Below are 26,921 nucleotides of genomic sequence, written 5' to 3'. Positions count from 1 at the left end.
CTTGAGTAATGCCTTACTTATCTGGGGCCTCTTCCCTTTCCATATGAAGTTGGTGATTTGTTTCTCCATCTCATTAAAAAATGTCATTGGAATTTGGATCGGGATTGCAGTGTATCTGTAGATCACTTTGGGTAGAACAGACATTTTCACAATGTTGAGTCTTCCCATACATGAGCAAGGTTATGTTTTTCCACTTATGTAGGTCTGTTTTGGTTTCTTGCAGTAGTGGCTTGTAGTCTTCTTTGTATAGGTCTCTTACGTCCCTGGTTAGATTTACTCCTAGTATTTTATCTTCTTGGGGGCTACTGTAAATGGTATTGATTTGATAATTTCCTCCTGGAAGTTCTCTTTGTTGGTGTAGAGGAATCCAACCGATTTTTGTATGCTTCGCTTGTATTCTGATAGTTTGCTGAAATCTTCTATTAGTTCCAGTAGTTTTCTTGTGGATTCTTTGGGGTTTTCTGTCTATAAGATCATATCATCTGCAAGTAGAGGTACTTTTACTTCTTCCTAACCAGTTTGGATGCCCTTTATTTCTTTTTCTAGCCTAACTGCTCTGGTTAGGACCTCCAGCACAATGTTTAATAAGAGTGGTGATCAAGTGCATCTTTGTCTGGTTCCCGTTCTCCAGGGGAATGATTTCAGACTCTCCATTTAGGATGGTGTTGGCTGTTGGCTTTGTATAAATGTTTTTATTATGTTGCGGAATTTCCCCTCTATTCCTGTTTTGTTGAGAGTTTTTATCATGAATGGGTGTTGGACTTTGTCAAATGCCTTTTCTGCACTGATTGATAAGATCATGTGGTTCTGGTCTCTTGTTTTATTAATGTGATGGATTACATTGTTTTTCTAACGTTGAACCATCCCTGCATACCTGGTATGAATCCCACTTAGTCATGGTGAATTATTTTTTTGACATGTTGTTGAATTCTATTGGCTAGAATCTTGTTGAAGATTTTTGCCTCAATGTTCATGAGGGATATTGGTCTGTAATTTTCTTTTTTTGTGGTGTCTTTATCTGGTTTTGGTATCAGGGTTATGCTGGCTTCATAGAATGAGTTTGGGAGTATTCTATCCTTTTCTATGCTCTGAAATACCTTTAGTAGTAGGGGTGTTAACTCTTCTCTGAAAGTTTGGTAGAATTCTCCAGTGAAACTGTCAAGGCCAGGGCTTTTCTAGGGGGAGAAGTTTTTTTTTAATTACCTTTCTCTCCTTTAGTTACAGGTTTATTTAGTTGTTCTACCTCTGTTTGTGTTAGTTTAGGTAAGTAATGTGTTTCTAGAAATTTGTCCATTTCCTTTAGGTTTTCAAATTTGTTAGAGTACAATTTTTCATAGTATTCTGTTATGATTCTTTTAATTTCAGATGGGTCTGTTGTGATATTGCCTATCTCATTTCTTATTTGGGCTATTTGCTTCCTCTCCTGTTTTGTCAGTTTGTCCAATGGTTTATCGATTTTGTTGATCTTTTCAAAGAACCAGCTTTTGGTCAAGTTAACTCTTTCAATAGTTTTTCTATTTCATTTAATTCTGCTCTAATTTTAATTATTTGCTTTCTTCTGGTGCCGGAGGGCTTCTTTTGCTGCTCTCTTTCCATTTGTTTGAGTTGTAGGGTTAATGTTTTGATTTGGGCTTTCTTCTTTTTGGATGTGTGCATTTATTGCTATAAATTGACCTCTGAGCACTGCTGTTGCTGTGTCCCAAAGGTTCTGGTAGGATGTGTTTTCATTCACATTTGATTCTGTGAAATTCTTTATTCCATCCTTAATTTCTTCTGTAATCCAGTAGCTTTTGAACAAGGTGTTGTTCAAATGTGTTTAATTTTTTTTTCCCTTGTTTTTTCTGTTATTGATTTCCACTTTTATGGCTTTATGGTCAGAAAAGATGCTTTGTAATATTTCGGTGCTTTGGATTCTGTTAAGACTTGCTTTATGGCCTAATGTGTGGTCTATTCTGAAGAATGTTCCATGTGCGTTGGAAAAGGAAGTATACTTGGCTGCAGTTGGGTGGAGTGCTCAGTATATGTCTATGAGGTCAAGTTGGTTGACTATGGCATTTACATTTTCCGTGTCTTTACTGAGCAGCTTTCTGGATGTTCTGTCCCTCACTGAAAGTGGTGTGTTGAAGTCTCCTACTATTATTGTGGAGCTGTCTATCTCTCTTTTCAATGCTGTTAGAGTTTGTTTTATGTATTTTGGAGCCCTGTCACTGGGTGTGTAAATATTTATTATGGTTATGTCCTCCTGGTGCATTGACTCTTTAATCATTATATATAGTGTCCTTCCTTATCCTTTGTGGTGGATTTTATTTAAAGTCTGTTTTGTCAGAGATTAATCTCACCACTCCTGCTCTTTTTTGAATGTTGTTTGCTTGATATATTTTTTTCAATCCTTTGAGTTTTAGTTTGCTTGTGTCTTTAAGTCTAAGGTGTGTCTCTTGTAGGCAGCATACAGATGGATGGTGTTTTTTAATCCATTCTGCCACTCCCCATCTCTTTACTGGTGCATTTAGTCCATTTACGTTCAGTGTAATTATTGATAGGTATGCATTTAGTGCTGTCATTTTGTGTGTGTTGTTCACAGTTTCTTTGTTCCACTTAATTTTCTGTGCTGAGTTGTTTTTCTTTATGAATTTTCTTTTCATCTTTTTCATTGTTGTTGATTTTGTATTTGCTGGGTCTTTAAGTTTTTATTTTGGTGTGTAGGATTGTTAGTTTCCTTTGTGGTTACCTTAATATTTAGCCATTTTTCTAAGTTAAACCACTCTTTTATTTCTTTATATAGCCTTGACTTCCTCTTCATATGAAAGATCTATCACTACATTTTCGTTCCTCTTTTTTGTTTTAATGTTGTCAACTTTTATATATTCACATCTGTTTCCCTATTTTCAGTGTTTTGCTTTGATTTATTTTTGTGAGTTCCCTATCTGGGTTGATATCTGGTTGCTCTGTCCTGTGTTCTAGTCTTGGGTTGTTATCTGATGTTATTGATTTTCTAACCAGAGGACTCCCTTTAGTATTTCTTGTAATTCTGGTTAATTTTTACAAATTCCCAAAACTTCTGTTCATCGGGAAATGCCCTAACTTCGCCATCATATTTGAGGGACAGTTTTGCTGCATATATAATTGTTGGCTGGCAATTTTTTTCCTTCAAGGCTTTATATATGTTATCCCATTGCCTTTTTGCCAGCATGGTTTCTGCTGAGTAGTCCAAGCTTAGTCTTATTGACTCTTCTTTGTAGATGACTTTTCATTTATCCCTAGCCACTCTTGAAATTCTTTATCTTTAGTTTTGGCAAGTTTGATTATAATATGTCTTGGTGACTCTCTTTTGGGATCTACCCTGTATGGGGTTTGATGAGCATCTTGGGTATCTTCTTATCTTTCATGATATCAGGGAAGTTTTCTGCCAACAAACTTCAACAATTCTCTCTGTGTTTTCTGTTATCCCCATTCTGCTACTCCAATCACTTGTAGGTTACTCCTCTTGATAGAGTCCCACATAATTCCTAGGGTTTCTACATTTTTAAAAATTGTTTTATCTGATTTTTCCTCCAATAAGTTGGTGTCAAGTGCTTTCTCTTCTGTCTCATGAATTTTGACTTCCATTGCCTCAATTCTGCTCCTATGACTTTCTGTTGAGTTGTCTAATTCTGAAATTTTATTATTAATCTTCTGGATTTGTTTGCTGTCTGTGGATTCTTGCAGCCTGTTAAATTTGTCATTGTGCTCTTCTATAATCTTCTTAAGCTCCTCTATTGCTTTGTCTGTGTGTCCCTTGGCTTGTTCTGGCTTGTTCTCCATTTTGCCTCATCTCCTAAAGAGTTCTGTATGTTAATCTTCTGTATTCTACCTCCGGTAATCCAAAGAAATTCTCTTCCTCTGAAAAATTTCTTGATTCTTTGTTTTGGGAGCTTGCTGGAGCCATCATGGTCTGCCTCTTTATGTGACTTGATATTGACTGTTGTCTCTGAGCCATCAATAAGTTACCGTATTTATTTATTTTATGTTTGCTTACTGTGTCCTAGCTTCTTGTTTTGTTTTGTTTTGATATGCCCAAATAGGGTGCTCATGTGAACTAGTTTGATTACTGGTGCCTTTGAAGCTCTAACGTCCTGTCACCAGATGGTTAGACCTGCTACTAGGTATGTGAGCCCAGGAGTCTGTTGACTTTTCTTGTATGGGTTCAGCTCAGGTGTCCGGAGAGTCGGTCACAAAGTGTGTGCTGCAGGCTCTCACCTACAGTCCTAGACAGGCAGGGGTGATGAGTAGGCACAGGTGTCTGGCTGCAGGAGGGGGTCATGTGCTGAGCAAGGTAGGGGGCTGATGGCTGTGCAAGTGTCTGGGAGGAAAGTGTGTCCCTGTTCCCTACAGTGCACAGGTGGGTGGGTTTTGCAGCCAGACTATGGGCACCCTATGCTATTGGCTGTTTAAGGACTGAGAGGCACCACTTACTCTTGGACGTCTGTCACAGATGTTTAGGCAGCGTGGGTGGAGCCACTAGTCCTCAGGCCCCTGATGTAGGTAGGTGAGGACCCTGCTTAATGGGCATAGCGGTGTCAAATGTCATGAACCTGCCACTCCACCATATAACTGATAGTGGAGTCAGGCTTCAGGTATATATCCTGCTGTACTGTGCTATTGATGGCCTATGCTGTTGAAATTGGTCCACACAGGTCTATGCAGGCGTGAAAGGCATTCAAAGTTTGTGGACTCCTTATGCCTGTGCCTAGGCAAAGGAGCTGTGCTGCCCTGAGTTCCCAGCTTAGGGGAGCTGTAACATTATTTTTCCTGTTTGTTAATTTGTTCCCTCTCCAAGGCTGGAAGCGTGGTTCAGGGCGTGTGAGGGGTCCTACTCTGGCCCAGGGGATGCAGCAATTGTTGAAGCTGGGCCAGGACCAGGTGCAGAGCAGGGAGGAAGCAGGTAAATGGGAGAGAGGTTCTTCCCAAATCAGGATTTAGAAGGGCAGTGGGGGGAAAAAATTAAGTAGCCTTTTGCTTGTCCCCTGTGGAGTCCGACAGTTCAATAAACTGGTTAAAATTTTAATTTGGAAAACACAGACCCCTATTATTTTTATAAAACAAACTTCAGAAAAGGTTGAGATTTTACATTTTATTATAAGACAGTATGATATAAAGAAGCAATAAACACTCTCCGTGTAGAGACAATATGTAATACAAAGATACAATAAATGTATTTATTTTCCAAGTTGCTTCCTATAATATAAGCTTCATATATTTAAAACAAACAACAAAAAATCATTAAGCTTTCAACTAGCAGCATTTGGATATGATAGTGATCATTTAGGGATAAGAAAGAATAATGATAATGATAATATATGTATGACTTCTTTGCTTTTTGTAATATCTTCAAGTCAAAGGATGTTTTCCAATTAGGCAAGTGCTCAGAGGAGAGGACAGTCCTTTAATCCCCTTCCCATGGAAGTGTGCATTTGCATAGACTTTTATCTTCTTTTTAGAACACTATTTTATTTTGCTCCATGTGAAATCCATCTATAAAAAATGCTATTAAAAAGAAAAGGAAGGAGAATGCAAAATGGTACAGCCACTCTGGAAGACAGTCTGGGGCAGTTGCTTACAAAGTTGGATATAGGCTTACCACTTGATCCAGCAATTGCACTCCTAGACATTTTGCCAAATGAGATGAAAACACATGTCCACATAAAAACCTGCACACAAATGTTTATAGCAGCTTTATTTATAATTGTCAAAACTTGGAAGCAACCAAGATGTCCTTCAGTAGGTGAATGGGTAAACAAACTGTGGTACTTCCATACAATGGAGTACTGTTCAGCAATAAAAAGAAATGAGCTATCAAGCCAAGAAAAGACATGGAGGAACATTAAATGCATACTGCTAAGTGAAAGAAAAAGAATTGGTTGATGTTCAACCATTTCAAGAGGTAGCATATGATCGGGAACTGATGGTACTGAAGGAAGAAGTCCAAGCTGCACTGAAGGCATTGGCAAAAAACAAGGCTCCAGAAATTGATGGGATATCAATTGAGATGTTTCAACAAACAGATGTAGAGCTGGAAGTGCTCACTCATCTATGCCAAGAAATGTGGAAGACAGCTACCTGGCCAAACAACTGGAAGAGATCCATATTTATGCCTATTCCCAAGAAAGGTGATCCAACTGAATGCGGAAATTATCGAACAATATCATTAATATCACATGCAAGTAAAATTTTGCTGAAGATCATTCAAAAGCGGCTGCAGTAGTGTATCGACAGGGAACTGCCAGAAATTCAGGCTGGATTCAGAAGAGGACATAGAACCAGGGATATCATTGCTGATGTCAGACGGATTCTGGCTGAAAGCAGAGAATACCAGAAAGATGTTTACCTGTGTTTTATGGACTACGCGAAGGCATTCGACTGTGTGGATCATAACAAATTATGGATAACATTGTGAAGAATGGGAATTCCAGAACACTTAATCATGCTCATGAGGAACCTGTACATAGATCAAGAGGCAGTTGTTCGGATAGAACAAGGGGATACTGTGTGGTTTAAAGTCAGGACAGGTGTGCGTCACGTTTGTATCCTTTCACCGTACTTATTCAGTCTGTATGCTGAGCAAATAATCTGAGAAGCTGGACTATATGAAGGAGAACGGGGCAGCAGAATTGGAGGAAGACTCATTAACAACCTGTGTTATGCAGATGACACAACCTTGCTTGCTAAAAGTGAAGAGGACTTGAAGCACTTACTGATGAAGATAAAAGACCACAGCCTTCAGTATGGATTACACCTCAACATAAACAAAACAAAAATCCTCACAACTGGACCAATAAGCAACATCATGATAAACGGAGAAAAGATTGAAGTTGTCAAGGATTTCATTTTACTTGGATCCACAATCAACACCCATGGAAGCAGCAGTCAAGAAATCAAAAGAGGCATTGCATTGGGCAAATCTGCCGCAAAAGACCTCTTTAAAGTCTTGAAAAGCAAACATGTCAGCTTGAAGACTAAAGTGTGCCTGACACAAGCCACGTGTTTTCAATCATCTCATCTGCATGCGAAAGCTGGACAATGAATAAGGAAGACCGAAAAAGAACTGATGCCTTTGAATTGTGGTGCTGACAAAGAACACTGAATATACCACAGACTGCCAAAAGAACAAACAAATCTGTCTTGGAAGAAGTACAATCCAAATGCTCCTTAGAAGCAAGGATGGTGAGGTTAAGTCTCTTACTTACCCTGGGCATGTTGTCAGCAGGGATCAGTCCCTGGAGCAGGACATCATGCTTGGTAAGGTACAGGGTCAGCAAAAAAGAGGAAGACCCTTAACAAGATAGATTGACACAGTGGCTACAACAAAATGGGCTCAAGCATAACAACGACTGTGGGCATAGCACAGGACCGGGCAGTGTTTCGTTCTGTTGTACATAGGGTCCCTATGAGTTGCAACTGACTTGATGGCACCTACCAAAAACAAGTGAAAGAAGCCAGTTCGAAAAAGCTACATACTGTATGATTCCATCTATATGACATTCTGGAAAAGGCAAAACTATAGAGACAGCAAAAAGATCAGTGACTGCCAAGGGATTGGGGGAGGGAGAGGGATGAATAAATGGAGCACAAGGAAGTTTTATGACAGTGAAACTATTCTGTATGATACTATAGTGGTGGATAAAGGACATTATACATTTGTCAAAACCCACAGGACTAACAACACATAGAGTGAACCCTAATGTAAGGTATGGATTTGAGTTAATAATAATGTATTGATATTGACTCAATTGTAACAAATGTATCACAGGAATTCAAGATGTTAATAGGAGAAATAATGTGCAGGGGGAGGGAGTATATGAGAACTGTTTGTACTTCCTGCAAAATTTTTCTGTAAACCAAAAACTGCTCTAAAAAATAGTCTATTAAAAAAAAAAAAAAAGGAAAGTGGGGTAGGTATTAGCATCCATATTTTTCAGATGAGAAAGCTAAAGTCAAGTGAGTTGTCTACAGTGAGCTAGTTAGTTATAAAGTCCTTGAGAGTGGATATAGGGTCTTCAAAATCATTGGATTCCAGGACATGGCCCCTGCCTGATACAGGCTAGGTTCTCAATAGAAGTTGGTTGAATGAATAAACAAATGTACAAAATAGAGACAGAGAAGGCACTGGGACCCAGCTCAGCCTACTTCTAGTCCAGTGTTCTTCCAGCTCACCAGTGTCTGAACATAAGGCTAGTTACATAGACCAGGGTCTGACCGCAGCCTTTAATGTTCTTCTGGACTTTTGGTGACCAGAAGGGTTGTTTTAGGGTTTTTACTACCAAGCCAGGCCATAATACACCTGATGGCACACAGGGCTTGGTGCTTGAATGTGGTCATTCGTGTAGTACTGCAGGGTGGAGAGACAGAACTTGTGTCCTAGAGCTTAAGGGCTTGGCTTAAACTGAAGTTGCCTGGCGTTCTCGGGGAGTGTGAGTAGGGACGGGGAGGCTTGTGTCTGTGGAGGGCAGTGGGGATGGTAGGGAACACACCTGACCAAAACTCACTGTAGATGGTGAGTTCACCAGACTTCTTTCAATCTTTACTTATTTTCATTTGGTAAAATTGTATTGAGTAGGTACTATATCAAACACTACTTAGGAGAAGGAAAACTTGGAATTAATACAGTTTTCTTCCTCTATATATTTCACCATCTCTGTTGTATCTTATCTACTCTTGACCAGAGAAGATGGGGCTGGGGGGTCAGAGGCATAGATTCTAGACCCATCTCTGTCACCAACTCCCTGTGACATCTTGGATAAGCCACCATGCTGGATTTCTTTTAATTTCCCCTAAAAATGTACTGTCCACTCTCTTCCACCTTGCTCTGTGCCATGGGAGGCTGGCCTGTATGAACTGCATTAGTAGGCTTCCTTGCCCTCTGGCTTTGGTTTAGCTCAGCAAAAGCAGGACACTGGCAAGAGAAAGGAAGGAGGACAATGAGGTCAGAGTATTTATCCCTCCAGCCCCCCACCTCCCAAGTGACCACAGGCTGATTGTGTCCTCCTGTTAATGGGCCTTTTCCATACAGCTCCCTCTTGTTTTTATAGCTGCTCCCTTCTCTCTCCTCTTTAGACCCGGCTGGTAAATTATCCCCATTAGCTCTGTTGTTTTTCTTAAACTCTGACCACACCTTTATAAATAGACCCTTTCTAAAACTCTTCTTAATTTTCCTACTTAATACAGTCATTAAACCTTTCTAAGCTCCAGTTAATTAATTTGCCTATCGTGGTAGAAAGATGCTTTCTCTTAGGGAGAGAACTGTTTTACTTGGAAAAACTCCTTGCTAAATAGTTGGTATATTATCTATTGCTGTGTAACAAATTACCATAAACTTAGCAGTTTAAAATAATACGTATTTATACTCTTACAATTTCTGTGCGTCAAGAGTTTAGGGTCCTCTACTCAGAGACTCGTCCAACTGCAATCAAGGTGTTATTTGGGTTGTGGTCTTATCTGCAAGCTTGACTGGGGAAGAATCACTTTCAAGCCCACTTAGATTATTGGCAGAATTATTTTCTTGCAGTGATAGGACAGAGGGCTCTCAATTCCTAGAGACCACAGTTTCTAGACACTGCCTGTAGTTCCTTGCCATGTGGGCCTCTAAATATAGCTGCTTACTTCATCAAGCTAGCAAGGAGAGTCTCTAGAGGGAGTCTGCTAGAAAGATGGCATAATAACAGAGGTGATATCCTTTCACCTCTGCCATATTTTATTGATTAGAAGCAAGTCACAGATCTTGTCCACACTCAGTGGGTAGCAACTATACAGGTGCATGAACATCACAAGGTAGGGCTCATGAAGGGCCATCCTAGAAAGTCTGTGGTTTGAATTAGTTACGAACCTTTTGGTTGCAAGTACCAGAATATTTGACTAAACGTGGCTTTAAAATAGGGGTTTGTTATCTCACATAAAAAGAAGTCTACAGGTAGGAGGTTTCAGAAGGTTTCTTGGTGTTTGGGTTCTTGGTCAGGTAGTCTGCAATTCTCTTGGCTTTCTCCTCATGATCATAAGATAGCTACCACTGTTCCAGCTATCACTTTTCATGTGATAAAATTCAGCAGGCAGGACAGGCTTTTCTTTTTACATGTCTCTGTCTTACCAAACCAAACCAAACCCACGGCTGTCGAGTTGATTCCAACTCATAGCGACCATATAGGACGGAGCAGAACTGCCCCACAGGGTTTCCAAGGAGTGGCTGGTGGATTTGAACTGCTGACCTTTTGGTTAGCAGCCAAGCTCTTAACCACTGTGACACCAGGGCTCCTCTCTCTTTCAGCAGGGAGAAAACCTTTTCCATAACTCTCAGCATACTTTCCCTTATAGTTAATTAACACTGATTGGGTCACATTCTTGTCCTTAAACCAATGACTAGCAAATGCAAATGAAAATACCATGATTGAGTTAGACTGATTACACTTAGTTTCCAGAGGCTGGGCCTGTGTTCCCTGAGCATATTGCTACCTGACCCTTGAACAGATTTGGCATTCTGATAGCAAGGTAGAAGGGAAGAACGGCATTTGGAGCCACAGTATCTGCTGCAGGAGTCTGTGCCACAGGTCCATGGGCTGGGTCACTGTGCTGAGTCACTGTGCCTATGTGTTGGAGAAGACCCTTATTCATAACTCATGCCTTCCTGTCACTCCTGCCTCATGACAAAATGCAAAAAGCTGGGTTCAAGTTTCTGACTTTTCACTTGTGAGAAATATTTGCCATTCATAACTATATAGTGTTTTAACATAAAACATATTATCATTCCAAATTCTTACTACTTTGCTTCAAATGTTTTTGAAGAAAGAATAATATGAGTGATCTTTCACTCGACTGGAAATGTGAGTGCCTCCCTTTGGAAACAGCACATAAACACGGAACTAAAAATGGCAAACACTCTCATCATCATGTGTACCTTCCTGGTGTAAGAGGAACACAGTAACATAACAATGATGCTGTAATAATAATAGCTACCGTTTGTTGAAGGAGCCCTGATGGCGCGAACAGTTAAGCACTGGCTGCGGACCAACATGTTGGCTGGTCAACCTACCCAGCTGCTCTGCTGGAAAAGACCTGGTGATCTGCTTCTGTAAAGACTACAGCCAAGAAAACCCTATGAGGCAATTCTACAGTGTCACATGGGTTGCTATGAGTCAAAATCAACTGAACAGCACACAACAACAACAACCATATGTTGAACGTTTACTGTGCGCCGGCACTGGGCTAAGAACACTTATACCTGTGTATTTTTAATCCTCATAACAATTCCATACAATAGTGTTGAATATCCCCATTTTACAGATGAGGGAACTCAGAGAGTTATAGGACTTGCCCAGTTTTACACAGCTGGGAGCGGGGCTTTGAATTCTGTTGACTGACTCAGAATGAGCCTACTTAATGCTGGTGGTGGGCTGCTCTCACTAAGCTCATAATCTCACCTGTTACAGACGAAGAACCAGGGTGGGGAGGGGTGTGGGAAGAGAGGTGTTTGCTAGTAGCTGGAAACTGATCACCATGGGGAGGAATTCAAATTTATTTCTAAGAAGACGAATCTTTTTTTTTCTTTTTAATTGTACTTTAGTTGAAGGTTTACGGAGCAAATTAGTTTCTCATTAAACAATTAATACACATATTGTTTTGAGACATTGGTTGCCAACCCCTTGACGTGTCAACACTCTCCCTTTCTGGAGCCTGGGTTTCCCATTTCCATTCGTCCAGCTTTCCTGTCACCTCCTGTCTTCTCGTCCTTGCCCCTGGACTGGTGTGCCCATTTAGTCTCGTATATGTGGCTGAGCTACGTGTATTATTGTTTTATGGGTCTGTCTAATCTTTGGCTAAAGGGTGAACCTTAGCAGTGACTTAAGAAGATAAATCTTGAGTTGTATTTTTAGAGAAGAATTGTTGCTGAAGCTGCCTGGGGTCAAATTCCAGCTTTACCACTTACTAACTATATAAACTTGGGCAAATTTTTTCAACTACTGCTGCCTCAGTATCCTCATTTGTAAAATGGTGATAATAATGTACCTACCTCACAGAGCTACTGTGAAGATTAAATGAGTTAGTAAATATAAAGCATTTAAAAATAATGGCTGACATTTAATGAGTCATTGAAACAATGTGGAAATAACATAGGCTTGGAGTCAGACAGGCTTGGGTTTGAATCCTGGCTCTGCCACATACCAGCTGTGTGACCTTGGCTAAAATGCTAGGCTCTCTGTGCCTAATATGTAGGTTGGATATTCTAATGTCTAAAATAGCTTGTGTTGTTAAGTGGATTTTTTTTTTTTTTTAAAGCTAAGCAAATGCATAGAGTCAAAAGTAGATGAATGATTACCAGGGTCTGAGGGAAGCCCAAGCCACGTCCCGAGCCACCTAAGTCCAAGGTAGAACCCCAATTGGGTGTAAAAGTTTACTTCCTTTGGTTTTATGTCTTCCTTTGGGGCAGAATCTTTTCCTTAGATACAAGCCAAATACATTTAATTGCATCAGAGCAAGACAATGTCTTTTAACCTGAATAATATGAATAGTTATCTTACAATTATTACTATTTTTTTCTGATGGCTAAGATTAGGCCTGGAGCCCTGGTGGCGCAGTGGTTAAGAGCTTGACTACTAACCAAAAGGTCAGCAGTTCGAATCCATGAGACGCTTCTTGGAAACCCTACGCGGGAGCTCCACTCTATCCTATAGGGTCGCTACGAATCATAATTGACTTGATGGCAACGAGTTAAGGTTAGGCCTGCCCAGTAGAGCTCAGTAGTGAAGGCAAAAAGTTGTTATTTTGTGAGTTTTTATTATAACAGATCCAAACTCTAAATAACTCGGGTCAAAAGATTAATTAGCACCCTGAAATTACTCAAACCATTGCCCAAATGTCCACTTCCGTTTGAGCCTTATAAAGACAGCTGAAAAATACTTCAGAACTGGTAAGCACCAAGGGTTCAGAGGAGGAGTTATAGGGATCTTGATTTGCTAGGCTGCCATTCTGTTTCCTGGGATAAAACGGTAATCAATTTTAAAGCCTAAGATTTTTACAACTGAACTGACAAACCAAAAGCAGTTTTTGGTTTTTCACAAGGATCCAGGCAGTGGGACTCCCTATCACACTCTGGAACATTTCTTGGCAAAACCAAGCTGTGTGTGCCTGAAAGCTCTTGGCAGAGGCTGTAATGGAATCGTCTTTCTTCCCTCTATCATCCTAGCAATTCATAATGTATAGTACTTTCTGAGAAACGCAATTCTCAGTCCTAAGGGACATCAAAATGAAAAACACACCAAATTAAATGTTTAATTTCATCAACCCAAGGATTATGTAAAAAGTCTTTTTCTCCTTGGGGCTCGTAATAGCAAAACATCCGTCTGTTAGAGTGACTTGATTACATGAGCACTTATCAACTAAACCAACAAATTTCCTAAGCATCTTTAATGTGACGAGCACAGTATCAGGGACGAGGAGATACAGAACTCAAAAAGACATGATTTCTGTTTTCAAGAAATTTAGGTTCATCGGGGAACATCTAGCTCAATTAGTATAATATATAGTTGATAAAGAAAATGTTCTACATTCTAGTTTGGTGAGCAGCATATATGGGGTCTTAAAAGCTTGTGAGCGGCTGGCCATCTAAGAAACTCCACTGGTCTCACCCTGTCTGGAGCAAACGAGAACGAAAAAAACCAAAGACACAAGGCAAAGATTATTCCAAAGGACTAATGGACCACAACTACCACAGCTTCCACCAGACTGAGTCTAGTACAACTAGATGGTGCCTGGCTACCACCACCGACTGCTCTCACAGGGACCACAATAGAGGGTCCTAGACAGAGCTGGGGAAAAATGCAGAATAAAATTCTAACTCACACACACACAAAAAAGACCAGACTTACTGGTCTGACAGAGACTGGAGAAACCTCAAGAGTATGGCCCCTGCACACTGTTATAGCTCAGTAATGAAGACACTCCTGAGGTTCACCCTTCAGCCAAAGATTAGACAGGCCATAAAACAAAATGAGACTAAATTGGCACACCAGCCCAAGGGCAAGGGCAAGAACGCAGGAGAGGACAGGAAAGCTGGTAATAGGGAACCCAAGGTCAAGAAGGGGAGAGTGTTGACATGTCACGGGGTTGGCAAAGAATGTCACAAAACAATATGTGTATCAATTGTTTAATGAGAAACTAGTTTGCTCTGTAAACCTTCATCCAAAGTACATTAAAAAATTTAAAAAAAAAAAAGACCATTCCACCTAGACACATATAAAAAAAAAAAGAAATTTAGGTTCATTAACTCATGTCATCAGCCAGTAATCAGAGGATGATCTAAAGGCTGCTGTGCAATTTTGAAGATTACTTCTAGGTGTTTGGTCCTGTTTGTGCCAGTAGATGTCATCATAGTGTAGGCCAGCTAACATGTTCAGCTAGCCTGAAGACATGGAATTCAGAAATGTCTTTTTTTGTTGTTGTTGTTTTTTTGGCTTGGTGCATGATCTACATGTTAAAAAGGCATCATGTAGTTTTTTTTTTTCTCAATAACATAGACACAGAGCTGCCATGACTGTCACATTGTGATTATTTTGAAAGTGCAAGGAGATTTTGGAGCCTAACTAAAAATATTCCTACCAAAGAAATATGGATAGCCAACAATATTATAACCTAATGTATGAGGAGGAGCCCTCGTGGCGCAATGGTTAAGTACTCGGCTGCTAACCAAAAGGTTGGTGGTTCAAACTAACCAGTGGCTCCGTAGTAGAAAGATGTGGCAGTCTACTCCATAAAGATTACAGCCTAGGGAATGCTATGGGGCAGTTCTTCTCTGTCCTTTAGGGTCCCTAAGAGTTGGAATCGACTCAAGAGTAATGGGTTTGGTTTGGATTTAATACATAATGTAGCTGGCAACCTGATTTTAAGCTTTCAACATGATTTTGAGGTTTATTAAAGCCTCTATACATAAAAAAAAATTACCTCTTTTATAACTTCTCACTTTTCTCCTGTAAAACCCAAAGGCAAATCGAATACTTCTAGTAACAGTAAAGGATTTAAATTTTTGCCTTTATGACATATATGTTGTTTCATATAGTATGGTATTCTGAAACAAAGAATTTGGTGCAAGGAAAAGCTGAACTAAAAATCAAAAGTGTTGTTTCAATTTTAAAGTGCTCATTCATTCATTAAATAAATTATGCAAATATCCAAGATTTTCTAAGTCTTATACCAGCATTGGGAATAAAGAGACAAGTTACGTACCTTGTTCATTAGGAGCTCATATTCTAGTGAATTTTTTAAAACAAAACATTAAAGTAGCGATTACATAGATCCTCACTCAATTAAATTTAACATGCATTTTTTTATTGGTCTTAAGCCACTAAAGGCGCCCTGGTGGTGCAGTGGTTAAGAGCTCAGCTGCTAAACAAAAAGGTCGGCAGTTCAAATCTACCAGCTGCTCCTTGGAAAACCCATGGGGCAGTTCTACCCTGTCCTATAGGGTCGCCATGAGTCATAATCAACTTGATGGCAATAGGTGTGGTTTGGTTTGGGTCACTTGCATTTGTGCCAAAGCTTAGGACTTTTCTTTTTTTAATACTAAGGGGCTGCTGTTCTGGATCCAGTCACTTAACCAGTGAGTGTGTCTAGCTGACTACCGAGCATTCTATGTCTTGAGTACTAGCTTCTTGAAGGATGATCCAAGGGTAAAACAGAAAGGAAAGGCATTCTGGACAGAAAGAACAACATGTGTGAAGGCATAAAACTTGAGAGTAAAGTGCTTTCTAGGAAAGATAAGCATTTTTGAAAGATTAAAGCATAGTTTGTCCATCCTCATACTACATTTAATGACTTTTCTTATGCTTAAATTGTTCCCTTCACTCACTCCACATATTCTTGAGGACCTACTTTGTGTCAGGCACTAGGTAAAGCTTAAGAAGATAAAGATTCTGTTACCAAGGAGCTCATGGACTTGTAAGGGAGATATATGTTTGTGTGCATATATATTACTGTAAAAATATTATACACAAATATTACTGTAAAATGTTATGAGATTATAAAAATAGCGGTATGTGCATGCATATTCAAGTTACTCAGAGAATAGAGGGCCTAACTCAATATAGTGGTTGTGGGCAGTGAAAGGGCAAATTTCACAGAAAGGGCATTTGAGCTCAGTCTGGAGTATGAGCAAGATTTGTCAACTAGACAAAGGAAGAATGTCATGTAAGGCAGAGGAAACAGCATATGCAAAAGCAAGACAACAGAAAAGCACATGGCACTTGGAGAAAATGACAAACAGTTTACTATGACTAGAGAGCAAGGGGCAATGTGCATATGAGAACATGGTTGAAGAGATGGGGTTAAAAAAGAAAACAAGGGAAAAACCATAAGCTCTTTGTAGGCCATGCTAAGGAATCTGAACTTATCCCACAGATAGTTGGGAGCTCTTGAAATATTTTACTCAGTGTAATGAATGATCAGATTTGCATGTTAAAATGGTTATTTGATTATTAGCATTCTGCAATATGACTGTATGGCGGAAGACTAGAGACAAGGAAAAGAACTTGATGATTGCTGCAGGAATTTAAGTGTGGGATGCTGGGGAATTGATCTAAGGTAGTGGCAGTAAATATATAGAGTAGATGACACTTTCAAGAGACATCTGAGAGATGAAACTGATGGACTTGGTAATCAGTTGAAAAGTGTGTGAGGGAGAAAAGGGAACTAAAGATATCTGCCAGATATCTGGTTTGGGTAACTAGATGGTAAAGCCATTAACTGAGTTATTATACAAGAAAGAGAAGATTCTTTCTCTAATAAGAATCCACTTGCTGTCTAATAAGAATCCACTTTCACATAAAAGTTCTAAAAACAGCACAAATTTAAATTAGAAAAAGATGGCAATAAAATTTTTTTCCTGAATTCTGTTCCCTACTTCCCCAGCCAAGGACATATTTCTTTGCTTCTTCTCATTCAAATACTGAAACAGAGTGGACTCTCAGACCTTGCAAATCATGACCAATTTACGCCCTGAGCTGTTTCACTACTGGTTCAATGGTTACCTTAGAAATGAGATAAATAGAAAGTTGTTTCATTTTTTGTTTCAGATAATTGTCTTGTTGCCTAGGAAGTTACATTCTAACTTCAGACTCTTGGTAAAAAGGTATCAACTCTTCCTTTTTGTTAGTTCACATTATTCTGCTCTGAGATTTTCATTGAAATCTCAAAATATGCTGTCCCATGTTTCTTTGAAATGTCTATATCTTCAATATTTTCTACAACCATAACAAGAATTACTGAATGTCTACTATGTATCAAGATCTGTGCTAGATGCTTCAGAGATATTATTTCTCTTTAATTCTCAACACCCCTGTGAGGTACAAGCTACTGTCATCATGCTAAAGATGAGGAAGTAGAATGAGGAAGCAGAAGCTCCATGAGTGTAATAATCTTGCACTGGATTCCTTAGCTAGTTAGTGAAAAGAACCAGTATTTGTACTCAGTTCTACCTGACTCCAAAGCCCTTAAAATTTCCATTATGTCATACGGATTAGCACTATATATTCATTTAAAAAAATCCTCTTTAATGGAAAAATTTAAACATATACAAAAGAAAAGGACATAGTATAATGAACCCCTATGTACTCTTTACCCAGCTTCTCCAGTTATTAACTCGTGGGCCAATCTTGTTTCAACTCTACCCACCTAATTTTTCTTTACCCCCTATGATCATTAAGGTTGTGTGTCAACTTGGCTGGGCCATGATTCTCAGTGGTTTCACAGTTATGATGTAGTCTGGCAATCATATAATGATTAATCACACCCATGATGAGATCTGATATGATGGGATCACCTCTATGATGGGATGTGCTGCGAGTAGCCAATCACTTGAAAGAAGTTTCCTTGGGGGTGTCACCTTCATCCAATATATATGTTTCTGGCAAGGCTCTTGGGCTTTTGCTTTCCTCTGGATCCTGCACTGGGCTGGTCAGCATCTGACCTCCAGTTCTTGGCACCTGGGCCAGCAGCTTGCCGTCTGACCTGTGGATCTTGGGTTTGTCCACCCCTGCAGCTACGTTGAGTTAGGAGAAGCCTCCAGCCTGACACCTGACACCTGACCAACGGACTTAGTACTTGCCAGCCTCTACAATGGCATGAGCCATTTCCTTGAGATTAATCTCTCTCTCTATATATATGTTGTTGTTGTTGTTAGGTGCCATCGAGTCAGTTCCAACTCATACTGACCCTATGTACAACAGAGCAAAATATGTATATATATATATATATATATGTATGTATTTATGTATGTATTTATATACATATTTAAGCTTATATATATAAGCTTCACTGGTTTTGCTTCTCTAGAGAACCCAGCCTGAGACATTCCCTCACTCTATCACGGGATTATTTTGTAGCAAATCCCAGACATCATAACTATCTTGGTTTCATCTGTAATTACCTTGGTGCATAGCTTTAAAACATAAATATTCTTAAGGAAAAAAAAAACAAAACTAAGCACAATGCTGTTATTACACCAAAAGAAGTAGGCAATAATTTCTTAATGGCATCAAATACAGAGTCAATGTTTATATTTTTCTGATTGACTTATACATTCTTTTTAACAGTTGGTTATTTGAATTAGGATGGTTGGAGCTAATTTTTAATTGAGATACATTGTTTAAAGTAATTAAAGCCCAACCTTGTGGTCTATCTACCATCACATCCCCATGCACAAGAGGTAGAAGGAACTCAATGACAAATTGTAAAAGAGCTACTGAAGGAGGAGGTAACCTGTGGGTCTTTATTTCTGATATAGACCAGGACAGACAAGGCTAAAAGTCAATCCCATTGGTGATCCGTGTGAAATGAATCATCATTTGTGCCTTAACTAACGTGCAAAGTGTCACAATGTTTGACCACCCATGACAGATGATATTATCTTGTTTCTTTTTATTTTTCTTGCTGTCTCAGAAACAATTTGAAGACTTAAGTGAGCACAGAATTTGAATCTAAATCTTTTATCAGATTAATGCAGTACACAGTAAAAAAAATGAGCTGTATATACTTAGTTTCTACACAGCACTAAGTAATCCCCTGTATCAGAATCCAATTAATGCTCTTCAGGTTTTCGACGTAGGTGATATTTGTCTCTAGTACCCTTCCTTTCCTTCCCCAGATTTCCCAGGTCTTCCTAGAGGCTCCTATTAAAGCACTTATCTAGACCTGGTCTGACCCCAAATTTAACCATTCTCCAAAATGGCCCCATTCTCCATCTCATCCTCCAACCAAAACCTCCTACTCTCTGGACAAGCTGATGTAGTGAAAAGCCCGTGGACTTTAGAGTCAGATAAATATAGGGCAGAATCCCATCTCCATCACCGTATGACCTTGGCCAAGTTGGTTAACTTTACTGACTTTAAAATAACGAGATTAATCATTGGGTCGTTGAAAGGCATAGATGCATTTATGTGCTCTACAACTTCCAGCTACCACCTTCAAACTTTTGTATGATGAATCACAAAGATTAGCTCAGGTCCTAAATTCTGGGGAAGGGGATGGGTGCAGGGGGGTGGGTTGGTCATTACATAGATTAGTTGTAGAGAAACAACTCAGAGGTAGCCAGAGAGAGGACATGCTGACAACCAGCCTTTCCTTGTTTTGTTTTGTTTGGAACAAAGACCAAGACTCATGCCATCTGCCCACAGCCACTTCCCTAAATCACCAAAGCAAAGTAGGCAAAACTGTCCTCCCTTATTTCACACACCTCTTTCAGGTTATACATTGCCCTTTCATGACTGGGTTTCCCTTAGGATGTTCCCTGGGATGTGATTTGGAGGTAGAGGACAGCAGATAAGAGGGAGGAAAGCACATTTTTACCCCATTCCATGAGCCGATAGAAAAGACGGTGCTTAGAAGGATCCACACGTGGGGTTTGAGGAAAACAATATTCTAGATTTCCACAATTATTGCTGTTTCATAGCATGGCCATGGGTAAGCAGAGGTTGAGCCAGGACTGCCTGGGTGGAGTTTTTTATTGTGTGAATCTAGCAGATAGTTCTGGGGGCTTTCCTGTCACATTTGAAATAAGCCTTTTCTTTGCCACTACTCAGTGAGACAATGAAGTTTCCAGTGTCTGAGAGGCAGATTTAAAAATGGTGTTCTGAGAAGCCCTGGGGTTCCAATGATGATCAAGGAGGGGTAGGAGGGCAGGTGGGGCTCAGACCCTCCTCATTCCACTTTAGGTCTCTCTGTTCTGCTTTCTTTCGGTCTCATTTGTTGAGTCTGAAGGAAATTTCATTTGTAAAAAGAACAAAGGGCTTTGCTACACACACACACACACACACACACACACACACACACCACCAAACCACCATGTAGGATATTCTGCTGGAGGGGTAATTGAAGCAGGATAGTGGGAAGAAAGGAGTAGGCAGGGAGCAGACAGCAAGGCCCTTGAACTTCTCTGTACCTATGAGACTATATTATTAGTCCAGTAGGTGCTTCCAATGAACTCAAGAAAACATATGTGTTCAAGTGGGGTTGGCAGAGCCTTCTGAATGAGCACTTCTCAATTCTTCCTGCACACTGTAATCACCTGGGGAGCTTGTCAACAGTGCTAACGCCTGGGTTTCACCCCAGAGAGTCTATTAACCCAGCTCTGGTTGCTAATAATTAAAAACATATATCCATATAGTAGCACCAGAACAACTATATATTATGGTAAAAAAATTTTATAGAGAAACTTGGCACAATTATAGACTTGAATTATTAAGAATGACTACCAGTAATGACATTTTTGGGTATTTTCTCAATTTTATGTTCTCCTTTGCTCAGGAAGACACAAGATAAATAACCATAGGCCTTCCTGGCATTGTGTTAGATAAAGAGAGGCCATAAAACAAACTTTTATCATTTTTTTGTTTTCTCTATCAACCAAAGGAATAATAACATACATTCATCTTTATGATCTATTATTGCCTGGTTACAATAAAGGACATTTTAAAAGGGTTATTCTCTGGATAACTTATCTGATGTCAAACACTTACTTCAAAATATGACTATATGGGGTATTGGTCATAACCTTGGAAAACTCAAGGCCATAAATGTCCACTCTTCTCGAGTAATGCTGCAAGAAATGTATAAGCATTAAATAACTTCAGAAGCCAATTATTATAAATTTACTCCAAAGTGTCTGCTATTCTTCAAGATGACAAAAGTAAACAGCTGACAACCAACTATAACATTAAAATTTAAAGCACACATAGGAACTTCTTACTTTCCAAGTATTTGAAAGGGGTGTTTCCTAATTCTATCATTTTCACCTTTAAAAATGATGTGATGATGGAACCATAAAACAAATTGTCCTAAACAATCCTTTAAAACTCATGGGAGTGAATCATGAAATGTTTAGAACACATACCTGTCGGAGCTTGCAGGGTGAAATCCTTCCCTTCTTGACGCGGCTGCTTCAAAGCCGGGCTTCGAACCAGTTCGAACAAGTTCACTCATGACCGACGAATCGAAACCGCACCAGGCCCGAATTTTTACAATATAGGTGATTCGGAATGTAACTGGAATGGGAAAATTACGGGTGGAAACCCTGGAATGGGAAACTCCGAAGACGCGTAGTAAGCCCGCTCGGGAGCCGAGTGCGTGAAATCGGATTATTGGCAGGACTGCAGAGAGCGACACACACTTAAAGCAGCGAAGTCGGCCACCATCTTTGAGTGGGGCACCGCTGTTTCTGACTGTGCTTAAAATCCAATGGGCAAGAGATTTGGTTGCTATGCAACGCGTACGCTGCCCTTATTTTCTAAAAAGGGAGATTAACTTTCTAGCAGGGTTTCACCAGTAATTTTTCCCCTTCCGGTTCACCCAAATTCTAAAAATTCGGGTCCGTTCCGGTGACGCTTCCCCGGCCGTGACGGAACTGGGAAGAACCAGTTCGAAGCCCTTCTTCAAAGGGATAATTCTTTTCTTGAGAACCACAGTGTGAAGTAAAATAATTTAAAGTGGCCTTTGTCCTTGGTTCCTGAGAAATAACCTTTGGAGTAATTGAGGTGCCTTAGACTGGGACTTCCAGGCCACATCTGAGGATTTTTACCAGCAAGTGGGGGCAGTCAAAACCAGAAAAGACTCATCAGGGAGGCTGATTTCAACTAGCCTCAGGGGGCATATTTTAGCCTATCATGCAGGACTGGCCAATAAAAGGCCGGAACACGAAGGCTCAGAGAGTTTCCTGGCCGGCAAACAAAGGGTGATGCACCCTCCTTGAGACAAGATAGCTTCGCGTTGTGGACACTCCCGGACCTCGCCTGTGCGTCTCTTTCTTATGATGATCTTGATTAGTATCCGTTCGTTATAATAAATCTGTAATTGTAAGTATAGTACTCTCCGTGAGTTCTGTGAGTTGTTCCAATGAATTATCGACGCCAAAGGAGAAGGGGGAGCCCTGAGGAGAAAGTGAGGTTGTCGTGTGAACTCCCAAACCGGCGGCTGGCATCTGCCTATTTGGCAGTGTGAAGGATGGTATCCTTTTAACCTGTGAGATCCTCTCTGTCTCTGAATGGCTACGGTCAGAGTAAGTGTGCCCTGTCGGTGGATAGTATCAGAAATTATTGAGAAGTGTGAAGGTGGGGACTGGATCAATCTCCAGATTTGGGGGAATTGGATCCATGCTGATTCTTATCCACTAATATGGCCTTTGTTGTCATGAGCAAAATAGCTTTTCCAAAACCTTATCTGTGGATATTGTTGCCCTCTATTGCAAGGGCACTTGGGAAAGGAAAGAGCAGGCTCTTTACCCCATGGAGACCATTCCATTTTGAGATTAACACAGTTTGAGAGGAATCCTTCTGAAATTTGGAAATCGTCCTCCAAATTAAAATATAGACCCCGCATATTCCACTTGAAAAAACTCTGGGAAAAGATCATCAGGAGAGCATGGATATGGTAGGCTGATGGAAGCTACCAGGTTTGTTCTCATCCTAGACAAGGTCCTCTCTCTGGGTTCTAACATCTAGGAAAGTTTTAGCCAAAAAGTCAAAAACAGATTTTTCCCCCCATTCCTGATGGTGCTTAATAAAGTCGCTTATGAATGGAAATATTTATTTTGGAAAGTAAATAAATGCTCTAAAAGATTTCCTTCTCATTTCGCAAATCATAACATTTCCCACAGGGCAGTAGGCAGGGGAGGGAACAAACATTTATTCAACACCTATTATAGCCCAGGCGCTGTGCAAAGCACTTTTATATGTATTATCTGCTTTAATCCTTACAAATGCTATTTTGCAGATTAAAAACCAAAGTTTCAGAGAAGCTAAACAACTTTCTCAAAGTTAAAATTTAGGAGAGTGGCAAAGTCAAGATTTAAATTATTGCCTGAATCTAGAAGGTCTGCATTCTTTTCATTACGCCAAATTACCAAAGTAGGATAAGCTAAATCACGTAAAGCCAAATGTATTATAGAATCTCAAAGAAATAGTTTGATGGGAGTAGGGGAGAATAGGGCAGGATAGTATAATGGCCAAGCAAATGGATGATGGGGCCAGACAGACCTGAATCCCAGCTCCCTCATCCAGAAGCTCACTGAGTTTGGGCAAGTTACTACTACACAGAGGCTATTCTAAGTATTAAATGATAAATTGCTGAATAAAGTCTTCGGCAGTGCATGGCACATAGTAAAGCGCTCAATAAGTGCTAGCTACAATTGTTTTCATTTCCACAAATTTAAACACTCTCAAATCCAATGCCATTACAGAAGTAAAAGCTGGGGTCTGGAGAGTCTAAGAGAATTTCTCAGCGACATATTCAGTGGCAGAACTAGAATTGGAACTCAGCTCTCTTTAGTCCTGATATATTCTCATCATCTTTACAGGACATTGTACATTCATGGGAAGATTTTAAGAGAGTTTTTGAGATAGTCATTTTAATGGTGACCATGTTTTGCAAACCCCATGAAACAGAATATTTCAAATATGTACTATTCTTAAAAAATCCAGGATATAGACAGTGTTGGATGCTCAACAAGCATTACATCCCGCTCTCTCCTTCCTAACAACCCTGATTTGATACAGGTACCCATCCCTTCCCCATATCCATGGTTGGATCCTAGTTAGTCTAATGCAGTGGCCCTCAAATGTTAAAATACATAGAGGGCTTATTAAAACTCAGACTGTTGGACCCCACACCCAGAGTTTCTGATTCAGTAGATCTGGAGTGGGGCCCGATAATGTGCATTTCTAACAAGTTTCCGGGTTCTTAGCAGTCTATTCTGCTGGCCCAGGGACCATACTTTGAGAATCACTAGTTTAAGACAACCTGATGTCATTTGCCTGTTCTGATGATAGGCAAGCGTCGTGAGCTGGCCCAGTCAGATTAAAGGGAAAGATTCATATTCCTTGTTTGGAAGATTTACTCTGTCCCGTTGTACGTGAATAATGAACAATGTTGCCCCACTTGTAGCTGGCAGCCATCTTATCACCATGAGGAGAGAACCAGCTTCAGGAAAAGCCAGTGCTGTAGGTGGCAGAGCAAAGAGAGGAATAGAGCCGAAGCCTTTGATGACATCATGGAGCCCCTTAATCAGACAAACTTGAGGCCAGATCTTCCTCAGGGCTTTGTGGGATGTAAGTTGCAAATTTCCTTATTATTTAAACTAGTTCAAATCAGAGTGCTACTTGGCCACACTTACCTGCTTCAGTTTAGATAAGTTCCTAAGACTCATTAGAATGGAACTAAATACATTTGAAATAAGCAGCGTTTTAATTTAATGCCAGCTTTTCCTCTTCCAGAGAGTCTTGGTGGCACAGTGGTTAATTGCTCAGCTGCTAAAAGAAAGGTCCACGGCTCTGCAGGATAAAGATGTGGCAGTCTGCTTTTGTAAAGATTTACAGCCTTAGTAACTGTGGGGAAGTTCTACTCTGTCCTGTAGGGTTGCTATGAGTTGGAAGCAACTTGATGGCAGTGAGTTTTTCCTCTTCCAGATAGCTGACAACTTTATCTTTCATTAATAAGCCAATACATACAGTGTGCAAATACAAATCTATTTGTGTGCTTTAAACCACAAGACTGCATGCCCCTATTCTTAATGCTTTCATCATATACTGTGGGCAGGAAAAACAATTCTCTTTTGAAAGATTCCATATGATTAGGTAGTAGTTGTCAATGAGAAACATACTCCAATTAGGAAATGCTTGAGATTCTTAGACAAGATAAATCCTTTCTAAGGAAGTCGATCCACATAATCTTAACAACTGTTAGTTTGTTAGAGACTCCATTCTGTTTTATAAGTCCAGGTAAGAAGAGAAGTGAAATAAATTCCTTCAACTCCTTCTTGTTATTATATTGTTAATATAAATAGGTAACTATGTATTTTGTTGTTGTTAGGTGCCCTTGAGTTGTTCTGACTCATAGCGACTCTGTGTACAACAGAACAAAACACTGCCCAGTCCTATGCCATCCTCACAATTGTTGTTATGCTTGAGCCCATTGTTGCAACCACAGTGTCAATCCATCTCGTTGAGGGTCTTCCTCTTTTTTGTTGACCCTCTCCTTTACCAAGCATTATGTCCTTCTCCAGGGACTGGTCCCTCCTGATAACATGTTCAAAGTATGTGAGATGTAGCCTCGCCATCCTTGCTTCCAAGGAGCATTCTGGTTGTAATTCTTCCAAGACAAGTTTGTTTGTTCTTTTGGCAGTCCATAGTACATTCAGTATTCTTTCCAACACTATAATTCAAAGGTGTCAATTCTTCTTCCGTCTTCCTTATTCATTGTCCAGCTTTCACATGCATATGAGGCGATTGAAAACACTATGGCTTGGGTCAGGCAACTATGTATAAGATATTAAAAATTAAAAAAGAAAAACTGTTATGTAACATAGTAAGTCTTCCATCTAACACCTCAGAACTACACTACATATTTTTACCCAGTGGCATCACTAGGAGGATACAGGGATGTGGACCGTGTCGGGTGACATGGTCAGAGAGGGTGACACCAAACTGACTGCTTGTAAAATTTATGAGCAGTATTTCAGCAGAAATGTATTGTTTTTTATAAAAATATTCCTGTACTTAGTTATAACAAAAAAATTTATCGTAAGCCCAGCTTACATGTATCGATGTAAGGCAAAAACTCTATGCTAATTTACTTTGTGAACCTTCTAATGGGCTCCGATCAGAGCTGTCGTTATTACCCAATTACAGTGATTCTTCCAATCACGTAGTTTCGTCTGCATGCGCTACAAGCACACACTGTTGTTTTCATTGCCACCAGTGTTTCTATGGTCACTGATTTTGTCAACATTTCTGGTGTTTTAGCTACAATATAGTGGTAATTAGTATTTGTGAACCTGTATCAATACCTCTTTTTGAGAATGAAGTAGTAATTCAAGGAAAAGAAGGAGAAAAATAAAAAAACGCTTCTGCTTAGTTATTAATAATGTTTTAACTAATGTTGTAATTCAATGTAGAAAGATTTTACAAAACAGTTTCGTTATTAGTATTCATATAACCTAAGAAATATTACATTTAAGCAATTTAAACTATATTTATCACATATTATCCTATGATTAAAATTGATAGTAAACTTACATGTATAATAATTATGGATTATGCAGTATAACTCTTTGAAAACTAAATAGAGAAACTGACAGTTTAAAACATGAAGTGGGAGAAATGCTATGTTTCTTGATACATGTTTAGAAATATAACTTAAATCTTAAATTCACTTTTAAAAAAAAATTAGTCTTCTTAAAATTTTCTTTAAAAACATCACTGTCACCCTGAATAGCTAAAGCAATATTGAAAGAGAAGAGCGAAGTAGGAGGGTTCACACTTCCTGAGTTTAGAAGAGACTATACAGCTACAGTAATCAAAACACCATTAAACAGTAGTACACGTATTGTTTTATGACACTGGTTAACAACCCCACGACACGTC

General features: G+C 39.6%; 1 protein-coding gene across 2 annotated transcripts in view; it reads right to left on the bottom strand.

Moving 5' to 3' along the window:
* The window catches only part of KLHL7 (kelch like family member 7), a 122,475-nt gene extending 100,654 nt beyond the window's left edge, over nt 1-21,821 (bottom strand). For both annotated transcript variants that reach the window (XM_023732317.1, XM_023732319.1), the window contains exon 1: nt 21,401-21,821. In XM_023732317.1, coding sequence (XP_023588085.1) covers nt 21,401-21,489 — 89 coding nt within the window. In that variant the 5' untranslated portion in view covers nt 21,490-21,821. The remainder of the gene's footprint in view (nt 1-21,400) is intronic.
* Nucleotides 21,822-26,921: the final 5,100 nt, after the last annotated feature.

This window comes from Trichechus manatus, unplaced genomic scaffold (assembly GCF_000243295.1).
Source record: "Trichechus manatus latirostris isolate Lorelei unplaced genomic scaffold, TriManLat1.0 scaffold00050, whole genome shotgun sequence".
Lineage (NCBI taxonomy): Eukaryota > Metazoa > Chordata > Mammalia > Sirenia > Trichechidae > Trichechus > Trichechus manatus.
This window is presented reverse-complemented; position numbering and strand designations above follow the sequence as displayed.